The 13,361-nt window shown below is 38.4% G+C and overlaps 1 protein-coding gene across 2 annotated transcripts in view; it reads right to left on the bottom strand.

Moving 5' to 3' along the window:
- The window catches only part of Rhp (GTP-Rho-binding protein rhophilin), a 132,456-nt gene that overhangs the window by 68,217 nt on the left and 50,878 nt on the right, over positions 1 to 13,361 (bottom strand). The window contains exon 1 of one of the 2 annotated variants that reach the window (XM_028183946.2): positions 12,569 to 12,745. The exons of the other annotated variant lie outside the window; for it this stretch is intronic. Coding sequence (XP_028039747.2) covers positions 12,569 to 12,592 — 24 coding nt within the window. The 5' untranslated portion in view covers positions 12,593 to 12,745. Of the gene's footprint in view, positions 1 to 12,568; positions 12,746 to 13,361 lie in introns of those variants that run through there. 2 annotated transcript variants of the gene reach the window in all.

Below are 13,361 nucleotides of genomic sequence, written 5' to 3'. Positions count from 1 at the left end.
TTGCGCCGAGGGCCCAAACCCGACAATGGACATATTGACTTAAGAAGATTATTCTCAATGCTTAAAAACGAAGTGAAGCTCGTGTTCCCAAAAAAGAAAACCGGTGATGGTGCTATTGGATTCTAAAACGATAGCTCTAAGAGTCATGTTAAAAAAATAAATATATATTTGTTAAATTTTAATACACGCAATGGAATACGAACAAAACCCTTCTGACGTACGAGGTCAACGGACTGGACTACACGCTACGTGCTGACTTCACATTAATTAGCGGCCCGCGATACTTCATTTAAAATAATTAATTTAATTCCACCGATTCAAAATGCATTTATACCACAGAAATGAAACGGGAATAAATTCAAATGACAAGATTGCTATTCTCCAATTCTCTATAGTATATAATATTATAAAGATTAAAGATTTGTTTGTTTGTTTGTATTGAACAGGCTCCGAAACTACTGAATCGATTTGAAAAATTCTTTCACTGTTTGGAAGCTACACTATTCCCGAGTGACATAGGCTCTATGCTTATATTACCTATATAAGGAGGCAAGATTTGTTTGTTTGTTTCTATTGAATAGGCTCCGAAACTACTGAATCGATTTGAAAAAAACTTTCAGTGTTTGGAAGCGACATTATTCCTGAGTGACATAGGCTATTTACATTTTTTTGAAAATAGTAGGGATCCTTGCTAAAACTAATAATTTAACCCATTTATGGTAGGCAGCGGCTTGGCTCTGCCCCTGGCATTGCTGACGTTCATGAGCGACGGTGACCACTTACCATCAGGTGAGTCGTATGCTCGTCTGCCTACAAGGGCAATAAAAAAAAACCCAAGGTGTAAAAAAATTACCTAAAATATTCTTTACATCGCGTGCCCTGCGAAAACTATTCATGATAGAATAAAACAATGTACTACGACTTTGTAGAACACATTATTGTTTATAAAAAGTGTCGCGACAGCATATGTCTAACTATTATAGTTTTGCCGCAATAAATGTTCTTTTATTTAAAAAAAAAAAAAGTGTGTGTGTCCGCTCCGACGCACGACTGGAGTTTACTGGATATAAAAAATTAAACGAAACAATACGAGAAATAGTTCTATATTACGACAACACGATACACTACAGATTATTAACAAATTAACGAGACACAAAACAAACGACTAACAAATATATGAAAATACAATAATGAGAGAAACGCGCGATCAGTACGAGGCTTTGTGGCGGACTGCCGGCGCAGCAGCCCGGCGTCACCTGCGATAACGCGGCCGCGCGTTGGCTCCTGATTGGCGCGCGCACGCATCACGCAATCAGGAGCCAATCAGGCGCATAACGCATTTCGTGTGACATGCTAGTACGATTTTGATTGGCGCGCGCACGCATCACGCAATCAGGAGCCAATCAGGCGCATAACGCATTTCGTGTGACATGCTAGTACGATTTTGATTGGCGCGCGCACGCATCACGCAATCAGGAGCCAATCAGGCGCATAACGCATTTCGTGTGACATGCTAGTACGATTTTGATTGGCGCGCGCACGCATCACGCAATCAGGAGCCAATCAGGCGCATAACGCATTTCGTGTGACATGCTAGTACGATTTTGGTCCCCATAATTTTCATACCCCGGGCCTATATATGTAAATCGATTCTAAAGGAGTAAACTCCAATAAAACAACGTCACATATCGTTGAAATTTTTGTTAAAGACCCGAGCGGAGCCGGAGCGGGCCACTAGTTATAGATATACTGCAAAACACACAATTTTTACTATATTTTTCAAATCAGTCTAAGAATCACTAGAACTTGGAGAAACGTGTCTGCATGAGTACTGGTGAAAGGTATGTCCAGCACGATTTCTGTTTGAAGCATTATTTTAAACCCACGCTGGTTTCTCATTAACATAGCCCCGCTTGCTTGATAACCTTCCATTATTAATGCTGCTTTAATTTTAAAACCATTAAAGTATATACGCTTGATTTGGTGAATAATGTTTCGGGCCCTTTGTTTATTATACTCTTTTGTCAACGCGTATGTTTTCAACACACCCTGTACGTAATTTCGGAAATTATAAAAAATAAATATAATAAAAAAAAGTGTGTGTGTCCGCTCCGACGCACGACTGGAGTTTACTGGATATAAAAAATTAAACGAAACAATACGAGAAATAGTTCTATATTACGACAACACGATACACAACAGATTATTAACAAATTAACGAGACACAAAACAAACGACTAACAAATATATGAAAATACAATAATGAGAGAAACGCGCGATCAGTACGAGGCTTTGTGGCGGACTGCCGGCGCAGCAGCCCGGCGTCACCTGCGATAACGCGGCCGCGCGTTGGCTCCTGATTGGCGCGCGCACGCATCACGCAATCAGGAGCCAATCAGGCGCATAACGCATTTCGTGTGACATGCTAGGCGCATAACGCATTTCATGTGACATGCTAGTACGATTTTGGTCCCCATAATTTTCATACCCCGGGCCTATATATGTAAATCGATTCTAAAGGAGTAAACTCCAAAAACATCGTCGCTTAATGACGTCAGCAGTGTCAGCTATTTCAAAAACTGCGGGTAACGCGACATGAGCTACCCACATTCGTTGCAAAGTTTATTTTAGTTGCTGTGTGCTTCCTTCGTTTGCCGCTAATAGAAAATACCGATCTTCCCACATATAAATAGTGGTATCGGATCACGCGGCTCTTCGATGGCGATGCACGTCTATGTCTGCTTAAGGCGAATTTTTTAACGTTCTCAATATTGTAAAAGTTAACTCAAATTTGTATGCAGTTGGAACAGCGCCCCTAGCGGCAAACGTACGCAAACGTTCCAACTCCATACAAAGTTGAGTTAACTTTTACGCTATCGAGAACGTTAAAAAACTCGCACTAAGGACACAGATTAAATACCTATTACCTTGTTACATTTGCCTACGTTTGCCGCTAGGGGCGCTGTTCCAACTGCATAAAAAATTGAGTTAACTTTTACGCTATCGAGAACGTTAAAAAACTCGCACTAAGCACACTGTTCTAAATAAACTCGGACGTGGTAAGTTGTAGACGCTGGTAGTGACGTCAGCGACCCTCGGCACAGCGGCTATTACTACAGTACCGTAACACTCATAGAAATGCCGTTAGATTAATCTTGTAGTGTATTTATTCCTTATATTCATTTATTACGTGCTCCGGTTTAGTAATGAATACGATGAGCGCTTGTCCGGGAGTTCGATTCCGGGCATGCAATATCGGTTAAGTATTTCATAGATATATTTTACAGCTTCAATATATGAATATGTAAAGAAAAACTTAGTTAGTTCTAAGAAGATTTTTCTTCAAGTTCACTCACACCTGTCATTCAATGAAGAGTTAAGTTATTATAACGGTAGGCAGCGGCTTGGCTCTGCCCCTGGCATTGCTGAAGTCCATGGGCGACGGTAACCACTCACCATCAGGTGGGCCGTATGCTCGTCTGCCTACAAGGGCAATAAAAAAAAGTCTATATATTAATACGCGAAGCAAAAACTTTGTATCCCTTTTTACGAAAATTGCGCGGACAGAGGAGTATGAAATTTTCCACACTTTAGAGAATATAGAGAAGAAGTGCACAACCCTAATATTTTTTTTAAATAATGCATAAAAGATACATTAAATCAATAAAGAAAACATTACAGACACTACATACCATGTATTTGACGCACACACGCATGCATACTATTTATTGTCAAACTTTTGTTCTTGACGTCTGTTGTCAAATTGAGAATAGATTAAACATTGTTTGTCTTTGTTAATATTTTTTTATAGTGTAGTCTTGGCGAAATTTGTGATTATAGAAGTATAAAATACAATCGTAATAGTGTACAAACTTACAATTCCAATTAATTATAGTCGAATTTCGACTACTGCGGGACCTCTAGTAATTATTATTATTATAAAATTCGTAGTCTTTCATTGAATGGAGTATTTGATATCATTATATAGTACCTTGCAGTAATATAGAGTGTTTGGATTATTTTTGTTACAGCTCATTGATGGCTCACGATCCAATTGTTTCCAAGAGGTTACATGAGCTCGTGGATTACAAAGAGACTTCCGATCATCACGAGGCTGGTGTGATTCAACAGCATATTTATACGACAAGACAGCTATGGTGGTAGAATTGACCCATGTTGGCTGATAATCTGCTCTACCATCAGTCTATTTCGGATTGCTACAGGAAGCTAATTTGCCAGGGATCTGTAGCAACTAAGGTTCCATCTTCCCTCTCCACAGAGCGGGAGAGAGTAAAAATCGAGAGGGCTCCTTGTGGGATCTAAACACAATTTAGGCATATAAGAGAAGTCTGGTCAGACAGATTTTTTTTTTAGGTAAATGACGGTACTTACCACAATAATCAAATGTCGATGAATAAAAATCATTAGTCGTCCGTGACCACGAAAACTGTTGAGTATTCGACACGTTAGAAAGAATGACAATAAAAAACGTGATATTAAATGGCACTAGAAGTGTTAATTATGTCTGAGAACTCGCGAAAACCGAATAGAATACTCATCATCATCATTATCCTGCCCTTCTCCCAGTCACCTGGGGTCGGCGCAACATGTTTTCTCCTTCCATACTCTTCTATCATATACTATTATTATATATTAGAGTAACCGAATAGAATACTATGGGCGCATAATGTCCGTCCGTGTCAGTCCGGGTATTTTCACTAGCTCGCTAAGGTCTATAGCACAAAATGTGTGCCATGAGTTTTTTCTTTTGACAAAACTTACATTGTCGAGGACAGACTTTAAATTAGGTGACATTTGATAATTTTTTAAAGCAATGAAATACTTAGAGGTCTTGTTTTATTGCGTTTATTTATTTCCTACCTATTAGAAGTAACCTGGTTTACTGGTGGTAGGACCTCTTGTGAGTACGCACGGGTAGCTACCACCACCCCGTCTATTTCTGCCGTGAAGCAGTAATGCGTTTCGGTTTGAAGGGTGGGGTAGCCGTTGTAACTAAACTGAGACCTTAGAACTTATATCTCAAGGTAGGTGACGCATTTACGTTGTAGATGTCTATGGGCTCCAGTAACCACTTAACATCAGGGGGGCTGTGAACTAGTCCACCCATCTAAGCAATAAAAAAAATATAACTTAGTATTAAGTTGTCTTAGAACCAATCTACAGTTACAAGGTATCGCCTTCTTAAGTATTCGGCCTAGAAATTAATCTAACGTTTAATTTGAGTTTTATTTATATATGTATAACGCCTAGATATAATGTAGGGCTTCTCCTTACCAGCACAAATATCTACGCGGTCTTGAAGACGCGCTCTGTTTCGCCTGAAGAAAATCGAACGAGGTGTACAGAGTAGCAGAATCAGTGTGATTAGTGCGAGTTTTATAACGTTCTCGATAGCGTAAGAGTTAACTCGAATTTGTATGGAGTTGGAACGATTGCCTACGTTTGCCGTTAGGGACGCTGTTTCAACTGCAAAAAAAATTAACATAACTTTTACGCTATCGAGGACGTTAAAAACAACTTGCACTCAGGACACAGTGCGTTAACTTATTACGTTATTTTTTTGATTTTATTTAAAAAAAATTCAATAGATGGGTGGACGAGCTTACGGTCCACCTGGTGTTAAGTGGTTACCGGAGCCCATAGACATCTATGACGCAAATGCCGCTACCCACCTTAAGATATAAGTTCTAAGGTATCTGTATAGTTACAATGGCTTCCCCATCCTTCAAACAGAAACGCATTACTGCTTCGCGGCAGAAATAGGCGGGGCGGTGGTACCTACCCGTGCGGACGTCCTACCACCAGTAATATTCCGAATGATTACCGATTTCGTAATCGTCCGTTCGTTTTGAACGTTGCGTATTAAAGTTGTATCACTATTATTTAGTAAACTGTGGTGGATTTCGATCAGTGGCTTTCTCTTATAACAGAACACTGCGCTGTTGTTCCGAAGTGGTATACTTCCATTATTATACAATAGCATAAGCAGTTCAAGCACGTGATCATAAATACCCTGCATATATCTGCCGTGAAGCAAGGTGGTGGTATTTACGTTTTAGATGTCTATGGGCTCCAGTAACCACTTAACACCAGGTGGGCTGTGAGCTCGTCCACCCATCTAAGCAATAAAAGAAAAAAACATTTTTACTTATAACCCAGCGATTGGAACATATCGAAAGGCGATAGGCTATAATTTGGTTTAGGAAAATTTTTTTCAACTTTACCGGATCGCCATTTAAATATGAAAATTTGGAAATATATCTAAGTAAGTGCTTAGTAAGTAATACGGCTGCGTTATGAAATGAACTTATCAAGTTTTAAGTTGAATTATACTTTAGATTTCGATAAATATCCCATGTTCATTCTTCTTCTTCTTCCAGTGCCTCTTCAATCCTGAAGGTTGGCCGTTAGCTTTCTATATTCTTTTTTATCTGCAGCCAGCCGGAACAGCTGTTCGACGGAGGCAATACCGGTCCACTCCCGGATATTCCGGAGCCATGATTTGTTTCTTCGCCCAGCACGTCTCTTTCCGTCCACTTTGCCCATAATTATCAACTGCAGCAGCATGTATCCCGTGTTCATGCTTGGCTGGATTTATTAGGTACATACAAATTTAGATTTTTACAATGAGACATAGCCTCTACGGATTTTCTGTTCGAGGTGTCAAGTTTTTTTTTTTTTGTTGCTTAGATGCGTGGACGAGCTCACAGCCCACCTGGTGTTAAGTGGTTACTGGAGCCCATAGACATCTGCAACGTAAATGCGCCACCCACCTTGAGATATAAGTTCTAAGGTCTCAAGTACAGTTACAACGGCTGCCCCGCCCTTCAAACCGCAACGCATTACTGCTTCACGGCAGAAATAAGTAGGGTGGTGGTACCTACCCGCGCGTGCAATATTTAAGCTTTTTCTTTAATTTAGAACGTTTCGTTGTTACACACAAGTTACGGATTTAACGACTTATCATTTCTATCCGCCCGCGCGAGTGCAACAACCAAACGCATTAAGATTGCGCGGGTTTTTTATTTTGTTTTTACGATTATTAATATCGTTTTAAACGCGAATGCTTTGTATAGTAAGTTACGCAAAGCAATATTGTATAGTTTCAATGCTCTAGCTGACTTCCCTGAACTGGACATTTTCAACACTTCTACTAAGAGTATTAGGAGAACATTAGTCAGTCGATGGTTGAATGCAAATATTTAATTGATTATTTTCTATTTACTACGTTTTTCTGTGTGTTTTTTTCTCAAATTGTTTTATTTTTGTTTTTGTTTTACGTTTTACTTTAATTATTTAATTCTAAGCGATGCGACGCCACAATCGTTTGTAGTTATTTAAATGCGGAGACATTTAAATGGTGTTTAGTTGTAAGGTTAGAGTTTATATAGTTTAAGTTCACTGTTTGTCTTCCTAATAAAACAAAATAAACTAGTAATAGAAAGCACGTTTTTTTTTTTTAATAATTCGTGATTTGGCACGTGCTTCGTGAAGGAGGAGGTAAATGCGTCTTGATCGTGTAGTCCACTAGATTAATTACCTTACTGAATTAGTAACGCTATGTATATTATTTTTCATTTTATGATTGAAGGACTACCGGTGGCCCGGAGGCCTTTCCAGTTTCACCAGGACAGGTGGGCGAGCATAGGGTCAGCCAGGAGGGGTGGCATTAACTAAAAGCTACCCGAGTGCCTCCAAAGGAGACTTAACAGCTCAAGAGCAGCTGCTTTGCGACCCGCTGAAAAGATCCGGCGAGAAACTTAAAGGGCTGATGCACATCGAATTCTTTGCTGAATTCGACGAACACGGTAAGGCTATGTGTAGGGTTGACTACAAAAATGCCGCGTAGTAATTTTTCAGGGTTCGAATTTTTAGGGTTGGCTGTATGCTCATAATGTATTTGCCTTTATAAAAGTTACAATTAAAAATTAAAAAAAACTTTATTATGGAGCGTAATGTTACGGTCGTTTTGAGGTGAAGCTTATAAAGATAGCGATATCATTACGCATGTCCACCTTGAGATGTGAGGCCGGAGTCAGCAGTGCTTGAAGTAAAGTTTGCCCTACCCTTCAAAACTTAACGCATTAGTGCTCAGCAATGAAACTGGGAGACGAGGTGATTAATTCATTAATGAACCATTTTTTTTAGTATTATGTTTTTATTTATTAACTAGCCGACCCGGCAGACTTTGTAGTGCCTCAATCGACAAATATAAGACCTAAACTTTTGTATAAAATAAACTTAAAACAAACAGAAGGAATCCGTCCGACGGGGGACACATCAAAGGAAAAACAAAATTGTTATTTTTATTTAATTCCGAGCATTTTTATATTTAGCTACCTTTTAAACCTTCTCTGGACTTCCACAAATAATTCAAGACCAAAATTAGCCAAATCGGTCCAGCCGTTCTCGAGTTTTAGCGAGACTAACGGACAGCAATTCATTTTTATTATAGATTAATAGGTACATTCTTAATAGTTGCATAATGCGCTATACTGGTAGTATACATTTTCAAGTTAAATGTTTCTTTTTATTTTGGTCTTATACATGCTTCTCATTCGCTCATATTCTTATTATTATCTTATGTTTAATATATTCTATTTCTAAATCGAAATCCATCATACACCGTAATGATCGTAGAATCAAACAGTAATAGACCTTTTTAATGAAGATTTTATATAAATAAATTTCAATTAATAACAATTTATCGTTCTGTTAACGTAACAACGTTTTGTAAGTTAAACACTTCGAAATAATTTATGAAAGATATAAAGAGCGAAAAACAAAAAACAAAAAAAAAAGACGCGAATTTCACCGCATTTTAATGCTTTTAATTGTACTTTCGCGAATTAAACTTTCTTCTAGCGTTGTAGTGATGTACGCTTGTTGATGTTGATTTGTTGTAACTAGAGGTCCCGCAGTAGTCGAAATTCGACTATAATTAATTGGAATTGTAAGTTTGTACACTATTACGATTGTATTTTATACTTCTATAATCACAAATTTCGCCAAGACTACACTATAAAAAATATTAATAAAGACAAACAATATTTAATCTCAATTTGACCACAGACGTCAAGAACAAAAGTTTGACAGTAAATAGTATGCATGCGTGTGTGCGTCAAATACATGGTATGTAGTGTGTGTGTAATGTTTTTTTTATTGATTTAATGTATCTTTTATGCATTATTTCAATAAAATATTACCATTGTGCACTTCTTCTCTATATTCTCTATAAGTGTGGAAACTTTCATACTCCTCCGTCCGCGCAATTTTTGTAAAAAGGGATACAAAGTTTTTGCTTCACGTATTAATATATTATATAGATTTGCGTACGAAGAAACCTGAGTTTTGTTATCAAAAAAAGTCGTCGTCGTAGTTTAAGTCGTCATGGCCTAATGGATAAGACGTCCGGTGCATTCGTGTTGAGCGCGATGCACCGGTGTTCGAATCTCAGGCGGGTATAGAAATACGTACTCAACAAATGTTCACGATTGACTTCCACGGTGAAGGAATGACATCGTGTAATAAAAATCAAACCCGCAAAATTATAATTTGCGTAATTACTGGTGGTAGGACCTCTAGAGTCCGCGCGGTGTGCCTATTTCCGCCGTGAAGCAGGAATGCGTTTCGATTTGAAGGATGGGGCAGACGTTGTAACTGTACTGAGACCTTAGAACTTATATCTCAAGGTGGGTGGCGCATTTACGTTGTACATGTCTATGGGCTCCAGTAACCACTTAACACCAGGTGGGCTGTGAGCTCGTCCACCCATGTAAGCAATAAAAAAAAGTTCCTCTATTTGGATTGGATAATATTAATAACTGCGAGAACGGAAGTTTCGTTTATATAAACTAAGAAAGTCATGGATCAAATAATTTCTAGTCGTTCTACAAATATGAAAATTAAGTTGAATGCAGTATGTCTCAAATAATACTATGAATAGAAATCATCGTCATCGAAGGCATTACAGCTGCGAGTGAGCCCCATTTTACTCCAATAGGATGTATTAATGGCCTTCCTTCTCAAACTGGACAACCCTAAGTCCTACGCGACCCGTTCGACAGTCTCCAATCGTCTGTGGAGTGTGGTTCTAGTTCTGCGGCGCCCCCGCCTTCCACAGGGCGTTAGGCCTGGCTTCTTGCATCTGCACCGGTGTCCGTAGCAGTCTGATCTTTATGGTTTTTATTCCTACCTATTCGCTTGTAGCCTAAGAGGCTATTTCAGCTACGCCCGGACGGGTGGGTGAGCTCACAGGCTCAACCTGAGAGAATTTCCTGACACTAGCCCTAGCAAGAGCAGTGCTTTGCAGAATCTACCACCGTATGGGAATCGCGACCCACTGAGAAGATCCAATTGAATTGGCAATTGCAAGGGAAAATTTGTTGGCCTTTACGTGACCCCAAACGCTTAGTAGATTTTTGGCAGAAATAGATACCACCAGGTACTTTTTCTTCAATCTCTGGTAGCGTATGGGGTTATTCAAGCTACTAATAAACCGGGTGACCTCACTAACTTAACCTGAGGGAATTTGCTAACAGTAGCCCTAGTAAGAGCAGTGCTTCGCTGAATCTACCACCGGATTGGAATCGCGACCCACTGAGAAGATCCGGCGAGAAACTCAGTGGGCTTTTATGGTCTTACTGGCTACAGCTCATTATTTTTTTTATTGCCTTTGTAGGCAGACGAGCATACGGCCCATCTGATGGTGAGTGGTTACCGTCGCCCATGGACTCCAGCAATGCCAAGGGCAGAGCCAAGCCGCTGCCTACCGCAAATGGTATGGCATGGTCGTAACATAGTTATCTATACATATAAATAAAATTGGAATGTCTGTTTATAATTTTGAAATAACCACTTTTTACTACATACATAATATATGAATGTATATACGGTACATACACCGAAATAACATTTTTTACAATTTTTGTCTGTCTGTCTGTTTGTTCCGGCTAATGTCTAGAACGGCTGGACCGATTTGGACGGGACTTACACTGACAGGTAGCTGATGATATAAGGAGTAACTTAGGCTCCTTTTTTTAGACTAGCTTCACCCCGCGGCGTCACTCACGGTACGACAATAACCGCGGGTTACAACGCGGGACTCAACTATCAATAATCAAATTTAATGTTTCCGAAGCGAAGCGAGGACGGGTCGCTAGTAGAATATAATAAAAGAAGGCTACTAATAATGAGCAACAGAACATAAACAAGAGATTTATAAATTTAAATTGAAAATTTGTTTGTTTTCGCATATTTCCGGAACTCTCCTTCTCTCCTCCTCGCGTCGTTTCCTCACTGAAGGTCGTGCCCATCATATTTCGACAGGATATTACTCCTTGTAATGTCCCTCCGGAACTACAGAACGGATATTATCGTGTAGTTTTCACAGTCAGAGATTAATTTTCCGAGTTAATCATAGGTTTTGTTTCAAAATCGTTTGCTTGAAGAGTCCAAGCAAATATGTTATAACAAAGATAACTGGGGCGGAATCGCCAGCACGTCTAGTGTATTATATAATGGAAATAAGACGCGATTTTTTAATGCGATTTTTTCATACAATTTATCCAAATTTCATTTAAAATGAATTTTATTCAAAGCATGTATTTGCAATTGTTAATAATTCCGAAATTTAATCCCGTATTTTATACCTAATTATTTATATAAAAGAATTGAAGAAAAGAATCATGATTTTATAGTTTTTATCGTGTTTTTAAATCAAACATTATGAAGCCACACTAGAACGGACATACCATAAATTTGTCTAATTTCTACATAATTTGCATTGTGTAAGCTCGCGATTATAATTAACATAATTTGTTGAAAACGATCGCGAATAGGTATATCCTCGTAGATTGAATTTGGATTAATAAAGTTGTGAATTGCAATTTATAGACTTGGTTTTATCTACGGTTTGGGATGGGTAGTCATAGTCTATAGGTTACTATGCGGTGCCATCAATATTAGCGCTCATATTGAGGTAAAGGGTTGAATTTGCAATTGCAATGGAAATTTTGCTGGCCTTTACGTGACCTGAAAAGCTTAGTAGATTTGCGGCAGAAATAGGTACCACTATGTACTATTTTCCATCTCTTTTAGCCTTTGGGGCTATTCCAGCTATTCATAAACCGTTAGGTGACCTCACTGACATAACCTGAGAGAATTTGCTAACACTAGCCCTAGTAAGAGCAGTGCTTCGCTGAATCTACCACCAGATTGGAGTCACGACCTCACGACCCACTGAGAAGATCCGACGAGAAACTCGGCGGGTTGTATCTATGAGCTAATTCACTCGACGATTTGTAGTAAACATAAAGAGTACATAATATTTACAGTATAGTAATTGTATCTTTTTAATTGTATATTGTATGTTTATATTTGCATTTGGTGATCTTTGGAAATAGTGAACTTATATAAATATGTTTTTTATTATTATTACATAATAGAAAGTTATCTATCAACTAAAGTAATAAAAAAAGTTGCCCGAATGTTTCCCTAATTCGGACGAAGAAACAAATAGAAAGTAACAATAAATAAAACAACAAACCTCCTTTATGTCGATTGTCTTCATTGATAAACACTTTCAAAATTATAAAGAATATAATTTAAAACAGTCACATCACTGCATAACGAACACTAGCAACCGATTGATTTCGCAAAACCGCTTTTTTTTTACTTTTCGAATGAAGACGTGCGTCTGCTCAGCGCGGTGGCCACGCGAGAATGAACGAATTTCCGCTCCGATGGTTTGCGCGGGTTCGAAATTCAAATCAAACTCCACAGTCATTATACAGAGTTGCCACAATATAACAATTTCTTTATATAAAAATTAATTGCTGATCGTTAGTCTCGCTAAAACTCGAGAACGGCTGGACCGATTTGGCTAATTTTGGTCTTGAATTATTTTTGGAAGTCCAGAGAAGGTTTAAAAGGTAAATAAATTTGAAAATGCTCGGAATTAAATAAAATAAAAGCAATTTTGTTTTTCCTTTGATGTGTCCCCCGTCGGACGGATTCCTTTGGTTTGTTTTAAGTTTATTTTATACAAAAGTTTAGGTTTTTTATTTATCGATTGAGGTACTACGAAGTCTGTCGGGTCAGCTAGTTTTAAATAAATATTTGGCATTCCGAATGTTTTATGCCTATTCCAGGGCGTTTGGCATAAATCTTTATAATGATCGTCAAATCGGCTTTCCCGAAAAAATATAATATGTTTAGTCGCATCTCATTAAGTTTTATAGGGCAATTTCAAACGCACCTCTTTTATTGCAAATAACATGAACGTGTTTCCTTGTGTTAAGTGATTACCGGAGTCCATATATATCACAACAACAATGCAG

Source organism: Bombyx mandarina, chromosome 20 (assembly GCF_030267445.1).
Source record: "Bombyx mandarina strain Sakado chromosome 20, ASM3026744v2".
Lineage (NCBI taxonomy): Eukaryota > Metazoa > Arthropoda > Insecta > Lepidoptera > Bombycidae > Bombyx > Bombyx mandarina.
Note: the sequence above shows the minus strand (reverse complement) of the source record. Positions and strands in the feature narration are given on the sequence as shown.